The sequence below is a fragment of the Podarcis tiliguerta genome (assembly GCF_965153285.1).
Source record: "Podarcis tiliguerta genome assembly, chromosome: 3".
Lineage (NCBI taxonomy): Eukaryota > Metazoa > Chordata > Lepidosauria > Squamata > Lacertidae > Podarcis > Podarcis tiliguerta.
Genome location: NC_139536.1, coordinates 119,148,384 through 119,160,927, shown reverse-complemented (window position 1 = coordinate 119,160,927; position 12,544 = coordinate 119,148,384). Strand labels below are relative to the sequence as shown.

Below are 12,544 nucleotides of genomic sequence, written 5' to 3'. Positions count from 1 at the left end.
AGATTGAGAGTAATGTGGGAAATAAATGAGGTATAAGGCCACCCAGGTTATGTTTGGCCATAAATGTCACCTAATGTGAATTATTGACGCAGGGGGAAAACCCTGCATCATAACAATTTAGCTAGTAATGCCAAAAAGCTTACCATGGGATCCTGGCTGGCCAGTCACACCTGGAAATCCTTTTTCTCCTGGTATGCCAGGTAAGCCTCGATCACCTTTTGATCCAGGAAGGCCATCTCGTCCTTGTGGACCAGGAAAACCTTTAGGGCCTGGGAGACCTAATCCAGGTTCACCCTTAACGTATTAGAATAATCAGACATTAATAAAATGAAAGCAAGCATCCCATCAACAAATAAGGACAACACTGCAATCCAGAGAGGATTCTTACACAATCTGTCTTTAATACCATAGACCATGGTGTCCTGGATCAAGTGGTGTGTAGGAGGGGCACTGGAGGCACAGTTCCTCCTTGCATGGTTGAGTCCAGTGAGTAGCAAGAGGAGAGTGTTCTTTGGCTCCGTGGCACTTGTTCTGTGGGGTTCTGCAGGGCACTACAGTGGTGCCTCGCAAGACGAAAAGAATCCGTTCCGCGAGTCTCTTCGTCTTGCGGTTTTTTTCATCTTGCGAAGCAAGCCCATTAGCGGATTAGCGCTATTAGCGCTATTAGCGGTTTAGCGGCTATTAGCGGCTATTAGCGGCTTAAGGGATTAGCGGATTAGCTGCTAAAAGGCTATTAGCGGCTATTAAAGGCTTAAGGGATTAGCGGATTAGCTGCTAAAAGGCTATTAGCGGCTTAGATCAGCTGATAAGATGCTTAGATCAGCTGTTAAGCCGCTTAGCGATCAGATGTTAAGCGGCTTAGGGGCTTGGGGAAAAGGGGGGGAGGGGGAAAAACCCCCAGGAATCGCAAGACATTTTCGTCTTGCGAAGCAATCCCATAGCAAATTCGTTTTGCGAAGCACCTCCAAAACGGAAAACCCTTTCGTCTAGCGGGTTTTCCGTCTTGTGAGGCATTCGTTTTGCAGGGCACCACTTTATTTAGTCTCTACTGCTATTTTACAGTGGTGGATGAGAGACAACAAACTGAGTCTGAATCCTGAGAAGATGGAAGCTCTGTGGGCAGGTGATTCCTGGGTCTGGAATAGTTGGACTAGTTGCCCATTCCAGATGGGATTGCACTTCTTAAAGAACAGGGACACAACTTGTGGGGAGGTCCATCTTTGTCATTAGAGGCCCAAGTGACCTAGGACTACATTTACCAGCCCCATTTTGTATGCCACCTATAATTGAATCTGAATTGGGATAACCTAGCCGCTGCAGTCCAGGCATGGCTATCCATGACAATGGATTACTGCAATGTGCTCTATGTGGGGCTGCCCTTGGGCCTGCTCTGGAAGCTCCACCTAGTGCAGAATGCAGCTGTGAGGCTGCATGATGGGGGCAAATTCCATCAACATATTTTTGTAAACTACTTTGAGGGTTTTCTCTCTCTTTTTACAATTAAGCAGTGACCTCTGCTAAACATTTACACCGTCTGGCTATATTTTACTGAGCCAGGTCCATGTTTCTTGTGTAAAGTCCCAAATGACTTGGGTGCACGATGCCTTATGGCCTGACAAGAGTTATATATTGGCTTGATTACTGAGATAATCCAGTGGAGCACTGCTACTTGTCCCCCCTTTACAGAGGCTTGACTGCATTCAGCTAGAAGCTGAGCATCTAGTCTAGCCATTTCTATGCAGTGGAAAACTCTTCCATTCAGCAGGCATCCTTGTTACTGACTTTCAGATGTCTCTTTAAAAGCTTTTTATGCTGACAAGCTTATGCAGCTTTTTAAAACTTTCTTGTTTTGAATTACTATTTTGTATTGTTTTTTATGTTGTTTTATTGTCGACTCACAACTTGCACAGGGGCCATGTTCCAGGCATAGCATGTAAAGCCAAAATGGTATATGTCAGGGAAGAGTTAGAAGTTTTCAGTTTCTCAGAGGGAGAAAGCATTCCCCAAGGGGGGAGGGAGAACAGTGAATCTAATAGAAGGGAGCAAGAGGAACAACAGGGAGGGACCAGCTGTTCACAGGAAAGGCAAGGGTTCAGTTCTAGCTCAGATTCGGAGGAGAGGAGATACAGGCCAGCTCTAGCCAGGAGGTTAGAAAAAAGAGCGGGAAAGCGAAGGGAGAGGCGCCTTCGCCATTTTGAGGGTGGCTGGTCATGGAGAAGCAGAGCTCAGAAGGTATCTGAAAGAAGTGACTCTGAGGAAGAATATTTAAGAACCGTTTATAAGATTGTTTTGTTAATACGCAATAAAAAGTTATAAAAGAACAAGAAGCGTTTGTGTGGTGATCTGAAGAGGACAACGACCAGTCCTGACACAGCGGTTCTTACCCCACCCCAAGCAAGGGGCCATCTGACATCTCAGAAGAGTCTCCCAGAGTCAGTAAGCAAGGTGGAGAGCTTAAAAGCTCTTTTGGCACCAGGAAAACCTGGTGTAAAAGCTTTTAAGCTTTCCATGTGTTTCATTTGTGCCAGCCAGTCATCACGCATGTAAAGTTGAAACTGCAAATTAAATGCATGTAATTTGATGTATATGCCTAAAGTCAACGTGCAACATACCTGTGTGTGTGTGTGTGTGTGTGTGTGTGTATATATATACAGTGGTGCCTCGCAAGACGAAATTAATTCGTTCTGTGAGTTTTTTCGTTCTACGAGTTTTTTCGTCTTGCGAAGCACCACTGCGTATTGACGGTTTCCCGTAGGAATGCATTGGCGGTTTTAAAAAAAGGCGCAAGACGTTTCGTCTTGTGAAGCAAGCCCATAGGGAAATCCGTCTTGCGAAGCAACTCAGAAAACAAAAAACTCTATCGTCTTGCGAGTTTTTCGTCTTCCGAGGCATTCGTCTTGTGAGGTACCACTGTGTATATATATATATATATATATTTCCACTATAAAGATGAATGTCCTCACCAAGTTAATATTTTTATTTCAAATGATCCTAATACTGGGTGAAGCAGGCTGCCTCAAGACATGACAAAATGAGATCTCCAAGTTTTTATGGGAAGGGAGAAGACCCAGAATCAAACACCTAATTTTAATTGATATAAAGGACAGAGGAGGCTTTTCCCTAACCGATCTGAATTTATACTGTGAGGCAGCCTGCTTCACTTGGTTAAGGTAAAGGTAAAGGTACCCCTGCCCATACGGGCCAGTCTTGACAGACTCTAGGGTTGTGCGCACATCTCACTCTAGAGGCCGGGAGCCAGCGCTGTCTGCAGACACTTCCGGGTCATGTGGCCAGCGTGATGAAGCTGCTCTGGTGAACCGGCACCAAAGCAGCACACGGAAATGCTGTTTACCTTCCCGCTATAAAGCGGTACCTATTTATCTACTTGCACTTAAGGGTGCTTTCGAACTGCTAGGTGGGCAGGAGCTGGGACCGAACGACGGGAGCTCACCCCGCCGTGGGGATTCGAACCGCAGACCATGCGATCGGCAAGTCCTAGGCGCTGAGGTTTTACCCACAGCGCCACCCGCGCCACCTGCCACTTGGTTAAAGGAGTGGTGTATTTTGCAAGACCCGGACCTCCTAGACTTGGAGGGTTTTGATAATCAATGGGGATGGCATGCATACCTAATTTATGGGACAGCCAAAATACATAGAAATTTTACAGATCAGGAAATTTGTTAGAACCCAAAGTCCCATGGTGGACATCTCTAACAGAAGCCTCTGCAGTGAAAAAGAAATCTGGCCTACATATAAAATACTCTTAAAGAAAGAAGACAACCAAATAAAACTAAAAAGCTTTGAGGAACTAAGAGTATATTTCCGATTGGTTACAATACCATCAAATATTTGAGAAATTTAAATATGATAAACAAAAGGGTTTTGCAACAGAAATTTCAAGATTTGAATCTGAGCTAGTAAATTCCAAAAGCAAAGCCTTCTATAAAATGTACAGCGGCCATGGTCAAGTGGTCGCAAGACTTCGGTTAAGCAATAACTATGTCCCAACTGGAAATTTTTGGAAAAATAATTGGAAGTTCACAGCTTGTTATACCCTAAGAGAGAATTTTTTTTAAAATGCAACATCAATTATATTTAATGCCCTGGAAACTTTCTAAGATGTATAAGAGTGTCCTAAGCGACTGCTGGAGATTTGGAGAAAAACCAGGCACTTTTTACCACATGTGGTGGCAATGCAAAGAAAATTAAGGCGTTTTGGGAAGACATCCACTTAGAATTGCAAAGAATGTTAAACATCTCCTTCGATAGAAAACCAGAAGCTTATCTTCTGGGAATTACAGGTTTGGACACTCCTTTAAAAAAAAAAAAAAGGATATATTTTTATATGCCATGGTTGCAGCAAGAGTTCTAATTGCTGCAAATTGGAAATCTGATAAACTTCCATCTACACAAAAACTGACTGAATATGTGGAACTAGACAGCTTATCTGAAAAAATAAAGAATAAACCAAAACAGACATTTGTATCAAAATGGGAAGTCTTTAAAATATATTTGAAAAATGTTTACAGTAGCTTGAATTCCATTGCATTTGACTAATATCAGTAGTAGCCTTAAGAACGATGTGAGACCTAAGACAAATTAAGAATTACACTGGTGCCCCGCAAGACGAATGCCTCGGAAGACGAAAAACTCGCAAGACGAAAGAGTTTTTTGTTTTCTGAGTTGCTTCGCAAGACGGATTTCCCTATGGGCTTGCTTCGCAAGACGAAACGTCTTGTGCCTTTTTTTAAAAAACCGCCAATGCATTCCTATGGGAAACCGTCAATGCACAGTGGTGCTTCGCAAGACGAAAAAACTCGCATAACGAAAAAACTCACAGAACGAATTAATTTCGTCTTGCGAGGCACCACTGTAGTTAAAATATGATGACAGTTTGTATTGGCAGCAGGTTATGTGTAATTGAATTAAGATGTAGGTGGGAGGTCCGGCTTATAGTTAAAAGATTATTTTTCACTTTAACATTTTGTGTTTTTTAGTTCTTTTATTATAATTTCTACTTGTTTTTCATTTGGTAACGGTGTAACTGGTGTTTTCTTTTTTGTGTGTATTAATAAAAAAATCAAATGCTAATGATAAATATGTCTAATAAGCTAAAAAGTAAAAACTTTATGCCATTCCCACATCACTGGTTAATCTACTGTGATGTTATAGAATAATAATGAACTTTGTAATATCACAGAACCAAGGTGCCAAGCAGAAGAAAGTTCTCATACAGTTTTGTGAGGGGGATGAAGAATTGATTTGGAAGGAATAAACATTTCACATGGGATGGGAGAAGATGCATCATGTCAGCAGAAGAGGCTAATGGAGATAGCAAGAAAGGTTCAGAAATTAAACAGAAAAATTTGAGAAGAAGGTGCCCTCTTGGTAGTTCCACACTAGAGGAAGTTCAGGGGTGGTGGCCCAGGAGATGGCATTATTAGTAGGAGTCCCTAAGCTGTGGAACCTCCTCCCTAGAGAGGTGTGTCTGGCACCTTCCTTATGTAGCTTTTGACATGTGGTCATGTCCTCTCACCTTTGGCACTATATGTGTGTGTGAACTTGCCCTGCTCTCTTGACTTAAAGTTGTCATAATTGATTTTAATATAGTATTTTAAAAAATTGTTTTAACCCGCCCTTGGACCTCATGGTGAAGAGTGGATAAGAAATCAAATAAAAAACAGCTTCCTTCCTGTCCTCTAGCCGCAAAGTCCCTGCCAAAAAAGAAAAAGGAAAAATACAATTGTGCATGAAATGGAAGAGCTCCAATTCTGCCCGAATGAGATAGAGCTGGTGTCAGATGACATCCCCACCGTCCGGAGAAACACAAAGTATGCCTGAATAATCCAGGGGAGAATGTCAAGCCATGCATTAGCAATGCCTTCCTGGAGTCTCTACAGAGGATGGCCAACGTCTGAACCTCCATGACTGCTAGTACCTGCAGCTATAATTGGTAGAAGTTAGATGAAGCTCTTAATAAATACCTTTTGTCCGTGTGACCCTTGTGCACCTGGTAACCCTGGAGAACCGGGTTCTCCCTTTTCTCCAGTTACACCTGGTGGACCTGACTGACCAGGAAAACCTACAAAATCAAAGACATGATAATACGGCTCAATACGCAGTTATATTAGAAATCCAATTTTTAAAAATACAGGGAATGACTGGATTTGAAAGCAGTAATTTTAATCTGTTTTAGTATTTTAACTTGTATTTTTTAAAGTAGGGTTGTAAATATTTATTGCTTTTACTGTTTTATCTTTTGTAAACCACTTCAAGTTGTTTTTTTTAATAATCAAGCAGTGTATAAATTCTATTAAATAAATAATAAAATAGAGAGGGTGCTTGGTATCTGACGGAGTACCTACTGCTTGACGGAGTGGCCTGCTCTTGAGGGGGTTACGCTCCCTCTGAAGCTTGGAGGTCCTCCTGGATCCTTTGCTGTCACTTGAGGCTCAGGTGGCCTTGTTGGTATGTTCAGCTGGTGGCCCAGCTGCACCCCTATCTGAACAGGGATATCCTAACTTCTGTTGTCTAGGCTTTGATAACCTTTAGGCTGCATTACTGCAATGTGTTATATGTGGGGCTGCCACTAACGATAGTTCAGAAACTTCAGCTGGAGCAGAACTTGGCGGCCAGGTTGCTCACCATGGCAAGACAGTTTGAGCATATTATACCAATCCTGGCCCAACTGTACTGACTGCCAATTAGCTTCTGGGCCCAATCAAAGTGCTGGTTTTGACCTATAAAGCCTGAAATGGCTCAAATTGATCTGGACTCAGTGTTCATCATCTGAAGCCTCTTTTTGTGTGCCTCCGCCACGTGAGGGCCAGAGCGTGGCAACACAAGAACGGGCCTTTTCTGCAGTGGCTCCCCATTTGTGGAATGCTCTTCCACAAAGGTGCCTTCCTTATATATCTTTATATAGCTTATCACCGATGTCTCTCCCACTAAAAAACGTGGAAAATGGCCTTTCCTGTCAAAGGAACAACAACCATTGTATCACTCTCCCTCAGTAAGCCTGTTGCTTCACTGGGTGTCTGCAACAGTGGTAGACACGTTAGCTAAGATCACTGAACTGACTAGGAGAAGAAATGAGCTTTGCTGGCAAGACGGATCTCTTTCCTTCAATCCTATGCAGAGACTGTGACGTGAGCCACTTCTTTCTCCTGTTCAACAAAGACTGTTGGCTTTCATACAAAGGGGGAAACAATCAGTTTCATACAAAGGGGGAAACGAACACTTCTGACAGGGAGACTGAGCAGCAAGCTTTGCTGCAACACAATCCTGTCAGTCCCAGCTGCAATACAGCTTAAAAAATCCTCGTGCTTGCAAAAAGGGGCCAAATATAAAATGTAAATATGAAAAAGGAGAAAAAACAGGGACAAACAGTAAGAAACTTTTCTCTTTTCTTTTCAACAATGGGAAACAGGGAAGATCTCTTCTGCTCCTACCTCCTCTACTTATTATTATTACACAGGACAACAGAGACAACAACTACAGGCAGAGGTTTTGAAGCAAACAAAACAACCAGAATCCACTCTAAAAAGTGAAAAAGTATTAGGTTCTGCAGAGAATAGGGGACCCAACCTACACAATCAGAGGCAGGGAAGATCTGGAGAGCAGGATGGCTCCTCCCCCTGGAAGAGGCGGCAATACTTTCAGGGAACCCTGCCTAAAGCCTCCAGTTGGAGGAGCCATCCACTCTTGCAAATCCACCACCTTCTGAGGGAGTCTGTTACACTGTCCTACAGCTCTTACCATCAGAAAGTTCTTCCTAATGCTTAGTTGGGATCTCGTTTCTTATGACTTGACTCCATTGGTTTGTGTCCTGGAGCAGGAGAAAATAAGCTTGCTCCCTCTTGCATGTGACAGTCCTACAGATGTTTGAATATGGCTATCATATTTCCTCTCAGTCTCCTCTATTCCAGGCTAAACTCCCTCAAGCTCCTCATAAGGCTTGGTTTCCAGACTCTTGATCATCATTCATAAAAAGAGGGTGGCGGGGGAATGAGATTCATCTGGCATGACTTGTTTTTGAGAAACCCATGCTGGGTCTTTGTAATCACAGTAATCATTTTCTAGGACCTTTCCTGGTATCAATAAGGTCGCCAGTCGGTAATCACTTGGGTTTTCTGTTTTCCTCTTTTTGAATATGGGGACATCATTTGCCCACCACTGATCTGCAGAGGCCTCACCTTGTTCTCCAAGAATTCTCAAAGATTATAGACAGAGGCCCTGAGATTAAATCTGCAAGTTCTTTTAGTACCTTTAGATGCAGTTCATCAGGCCACGGAGACTTGATTTCTTTTAAACTACCTAAGTGTTCCTTTAACACCTCTATTTCGGCTACAGTTCCCTCCTCACATAATTTATTCTGTTATTTGTTCCAGAATCACAGTTTTAGTCTTATACCTTTCCCTACATAGCAGGATTTCCTAGATTTACACCACTCTCAAGAAGCAGAGGTAGAACACTTGGTGCTCTCCAGTTGTTAAACGACCAACAATGTTTTACTACAAATAACGTTTTACAGTATTTAATTTTTATTTTATTATTTATAGGCTGCCTATCGGATTACGCCTTCTCTTACAACCACAAAATAAAGCACAACATACCTGGGAGCCCTGGCGAGCCAGGAAACCCAATTCCTGGTGGACCTGTCTGGCCTTTTTCACCAGGCAGGCCAGGCCTTCCTGGGATCCCTGCATCTCCTTTGTCACCTGTGCAGTTAAAAACAAAATGACTCATGTTTAGTTCTAACCAGTGCTTTTTTGGGGAGGGGGTATGCAGGGGTACGCATACCCCTGAACATTTTGTGAATCTCTGCACTTTTGTCCATTTACTGTATTTATTTCCCCCCAATCTGAACTATAAAATTGTGATTTTCTTGAGTCAAAATGAGAGTACCCCTAAACACTTTTTCAGAAAAAAAGCACTGGTTCTAACACAAACAAGAGAATTTGGGTGGAATGGGAGAGCTACAGAACAATTCTCCACATTAATATGAGATAAACTACCTTGGATGCCCTGAATTCCAGGGGGGCCAGGAATACCATCTGCTCCTGGAGGACCAGGCAGAGAAATGACGCGTCCAGCTTCACCTTTGGGTCCTTGTAATGCATTAAAAAGATACATGCTTGTTAATTTGCTACGTTATCACTCAGTTGCTTTTCATAATAAGTAACATTATCTCAATAATATACTCTCCTACATTTAATGGATGAAAGAGGAAGAAGAGAAGAGTAACTCAGGTTGAAATCCTAAACATACCTACTAGGAAGTAAGCCCCACTAAATACAGCAAGACTTGTTTCTGAACAAACACGCATAGGATCCTTCCGCACCCAGCGAAGAATAACATTTTTACGATACTGGTATACTGTTACACTATTACTAGCACATAGTCATTTTGATTCTTTTTCCAAATAAGCTTTCTGGCGTTTTACATTGGTTCTTTCCCCCCAAGAGCACCAGCAACTAATGTTTTAAGTTGCTTCCCTATACAGGTATACCTTGGGTTACAAATGCTGCAGGTTGCGCATTTTCGGGTCGCGGACCACGTCGAACCCGGAAGTACCGGAATGGGTTACTTGCGGGTTTCAGCGCTCGCGCATGCACAGAAGCACAAAATCACATCACGCACATGCGCAGATGCGCCAAATCACATCACACGCGTGAGCAGACGCAGCACTTCAGGCTGCGAACGCTGCGGGTTGTGAACATGCCTCCCGCACGGATCACGTTCGCAACCAGAGGTATAACTGTATATAAAGCTGAAAATATTATCATAGCTACACATGAATAGAAGTTATGGGAAATGGACTTTTTTTACCTGTGCATTTTTGTTCTCTGAGGTGCTACCAAGGCTTTCCTTAATCTGGGGGTGGTCCCTCCCTCTGGAAGACACAAGATCACTTGCTCAAATTGTTCTCCAATGGGAGAGACCACCTTGTCTCGCTTGTGCCAGCTGCTATGAAGAAATGGTTACATTCTGGGAGAAAAAATAATTTTTAAAATTTAAATTTAGTTATATACATTGCTGGGAGGGGAAGTTTTAACTGTGTGAAGAGATAAATACAGTGGTGCCCCGCAAGACGAATGCCTCGCAAGACGGAAAACCCGCAAGACGAAAGGGTTTTCCGTTTTCAGAGGTGCTTCGCAGGACGAATTTCCCTATGAGCTTGCTTCGCAAGATGAAAATGTCTTGCGATTTTTGAGGGGTTTTTTCGCTCCCCAACCCCTTTTTCTAAAGCGCTAAGCTGCTAATAGCCTTTTAGCAGCTAATCCACTAATCCCTTAAGCCTTTAATAGCCGTTTATAGCCCTTAAACTGCTAATAGCGCTAATCCGCTAATGGGCTTGTTTCGCAAGACGAAAAAACCGCAAGACGAAAAGACTCGCGGAACGGATTCTTTTCGTCTTGCGAGGCACCACTGTAATAGCTCACTTCTGACCGAAACAAGGAACAGCCTTCACTGGCCAGGTCAGAGGGCAGCTGGAGCCCAGTCTGGCTAAAGCAGAACTGAGAGACTCTGGTCTACATGGCATACGTCAAGGGAAGTCCTCTAGGAACTAGTGAGTTGACTTGCAAATGAGAATCAAAGTGTAAAGAGCCTATTAGCTGTGCAAAGGGGTAAGAACTGGAGAAATAATATAGCTACTTCTCTGAAGCAACAGTCTCAATCTGAAAGCAAGAATAACATCATTTTAAAAAGCAGAATTCAAGTAAGAGTAACCTATTTTTATTTTTTCCCAAGTCTTTTATTTTTTTGTATGAGATTTTTATTTAACTTTTTCATAATACAATAAAATAGTAACTAAAAAAGTACAAATAAGGATAAAAAAATACGGAGTCTTCTCTAAAAGTAATTCTTATCCCTCACCTGGGCTCTTTCCTTTCTTCTCCCAGCCTCTCACCTGGGATACCAACATTTTCCTGTCTCTCACCCAGGGTCCTCCATCAACCATCTCCCACCCCCATGAGTATACAATTTTTGGACTTTAATAAAGGCACCAGACATAGGACTCCAAAGGAAGAAGGGAAAAGATTGAAAACAAAGAAGAGAGACAAAGAAAAAGAAAGAAAGAAAAATAAAATAAAAGAGATAAAAAGACAGAAGAAAAAGAAACATTAGAGAAAGGTACAAAGAAATAATTTCCAATATTCCATCTGCCAGGTACATGAAAAAGGATTGTTTAAAACATTCAGTCCATGCTTACATCCATCTTCTCCACTTTCTGTTAAACAATATAGTGGTGCCTCAGGTTACAGACGCTTCAGGTTACAGACTCCGCTAACCTGGAAGTAGTACCTCGGGTTAAGAACTTTACTTCAGGATGAGAACAGAAATTGTGCGGCAGCAGCAGGAGGCCCCATTAGCTAAAGTAGTACCTCAGGTTAAGAACAGTTTCAGGTTAAGAACGGACTTCCAGAACGAATTAAGTTCTTAACCAGAGGTACCACTGTATTTTTTTTAAAGTCAAGGTGTCTCAGAATCATTCATTTCTATTTCCAAAGCAAAGTCCAATTGGTAAATGTCAATCACATGTTTTCTTTTAACTTTATCTCCATTAATTCCCACCACCATTACTCCATATTGAGTAAATAAATTCTCCCATCCATGTCCATTTAAAAATCTCTCCACTGTTGTCACATATTGAGCTAATATTCCATATTTATTATTATTGTACATCCTTTAGTTCACACCCAGTTTTGTATGTTCAAATTCCATTTCTTCTTGTTTTTCCATTTCCTGTTGTATTTAAGATAATATCCTGATCTCCTCTTCTAGGACCTTCCATTTTCATTTTTTCCAATCTTTTTTCCATAAATTTAGTAGCAGCATTCTCTGAATTTGCTCCAAATCGTATGCAAAATAAATTCTTTCTGCTAGAACTGAAAAATTGAAGTTTTCCCAAAGCTTTTTTTATTATTATCTCAACTCCATCAATGTAATATCCATTTCATCATTTGTGATTTTATCTCCTCCTCCTCCAAATCCTTGTATGGAGGGCATTTCCATTTCAGCATCTGTTTTCTTCAATTAAACAGTAGTCCAGTTGGCAGAACATGAGCCTCTTAATCTCAGGATTTTTGGTTCGAGCCCCACATTGGGCAAGATCCCTGCATTACAGGGAGTTGCATTAGATGACCCTTGTGGTCCCTTCCAAGTCTACAATTCTATGATTCTGTGATGATCCAGTCCTTCCAGCTTTTCATTGATTTGGTCTGAAGCCTCTAGGTATCCTCCATTTCCATTTCATATATCTCTGATTCATTTTCTTTCCCCCTTTCAACAACTCTTTTTTGAGAATGCAGGACGTCACTCCTCCTTGCCTGTTCATATATACACCTTGAACACTGCTTTGTGCTTTCTGAAGGACTCCATAGGATGCTACCTTATACTGAGTCAGACTATTGGTCCATCTAGCTCAGGATAGTCTACACTGACTGGCAGAGGTTCCCCAGGATTTTAGGCAGGGTTTTATTCCAGCCCTCCCTGCAGATGCCAGGCATTGAAAGTAGTCATAGAAGGCTACAATTCA

At 42.1% G+C, this 12,544-nt stretch overlaps 1 protein-coding gene across 4 annotated transcripts in view; it reads right to left on the bottom strand.

Moving 5' to 3' along the window:
- COL4A1 (collagen type IV alpha 1 chain) overlaps positions 1 to 12,544 on the bottom strand; it is a 177,760-nt gene that overhangs the window by 54,891 nt on the left and 110,325 nt on the right. For all 4 annotated transcript variants that reach the window (XM_083435551.1, XM_083435550.1, XM_083435553.1 and 1 more), the window contains 4 exons: positions 9,018 to 9,110; positions 8,616 to 8,720; positions 5,985 to 6,082; positions 144 to 294 (listed from right to left, as the gene is read on the bottom strand). In XM_083435551.1, coding sequence (XP_083291677.1) covers positions 144 to 294; positions 5,985 to 6,082; positions 8,616 to 8,720; positions 9,018 to 9,110 — 447 coding nt within the window. The remainder of the gene's footprint in view (positions 1 to 143; positions 295 to 5,984; positions 6,083 to 8,615; positions 8,721 to 9,017; positions 9,111 to 12,544) is intronic.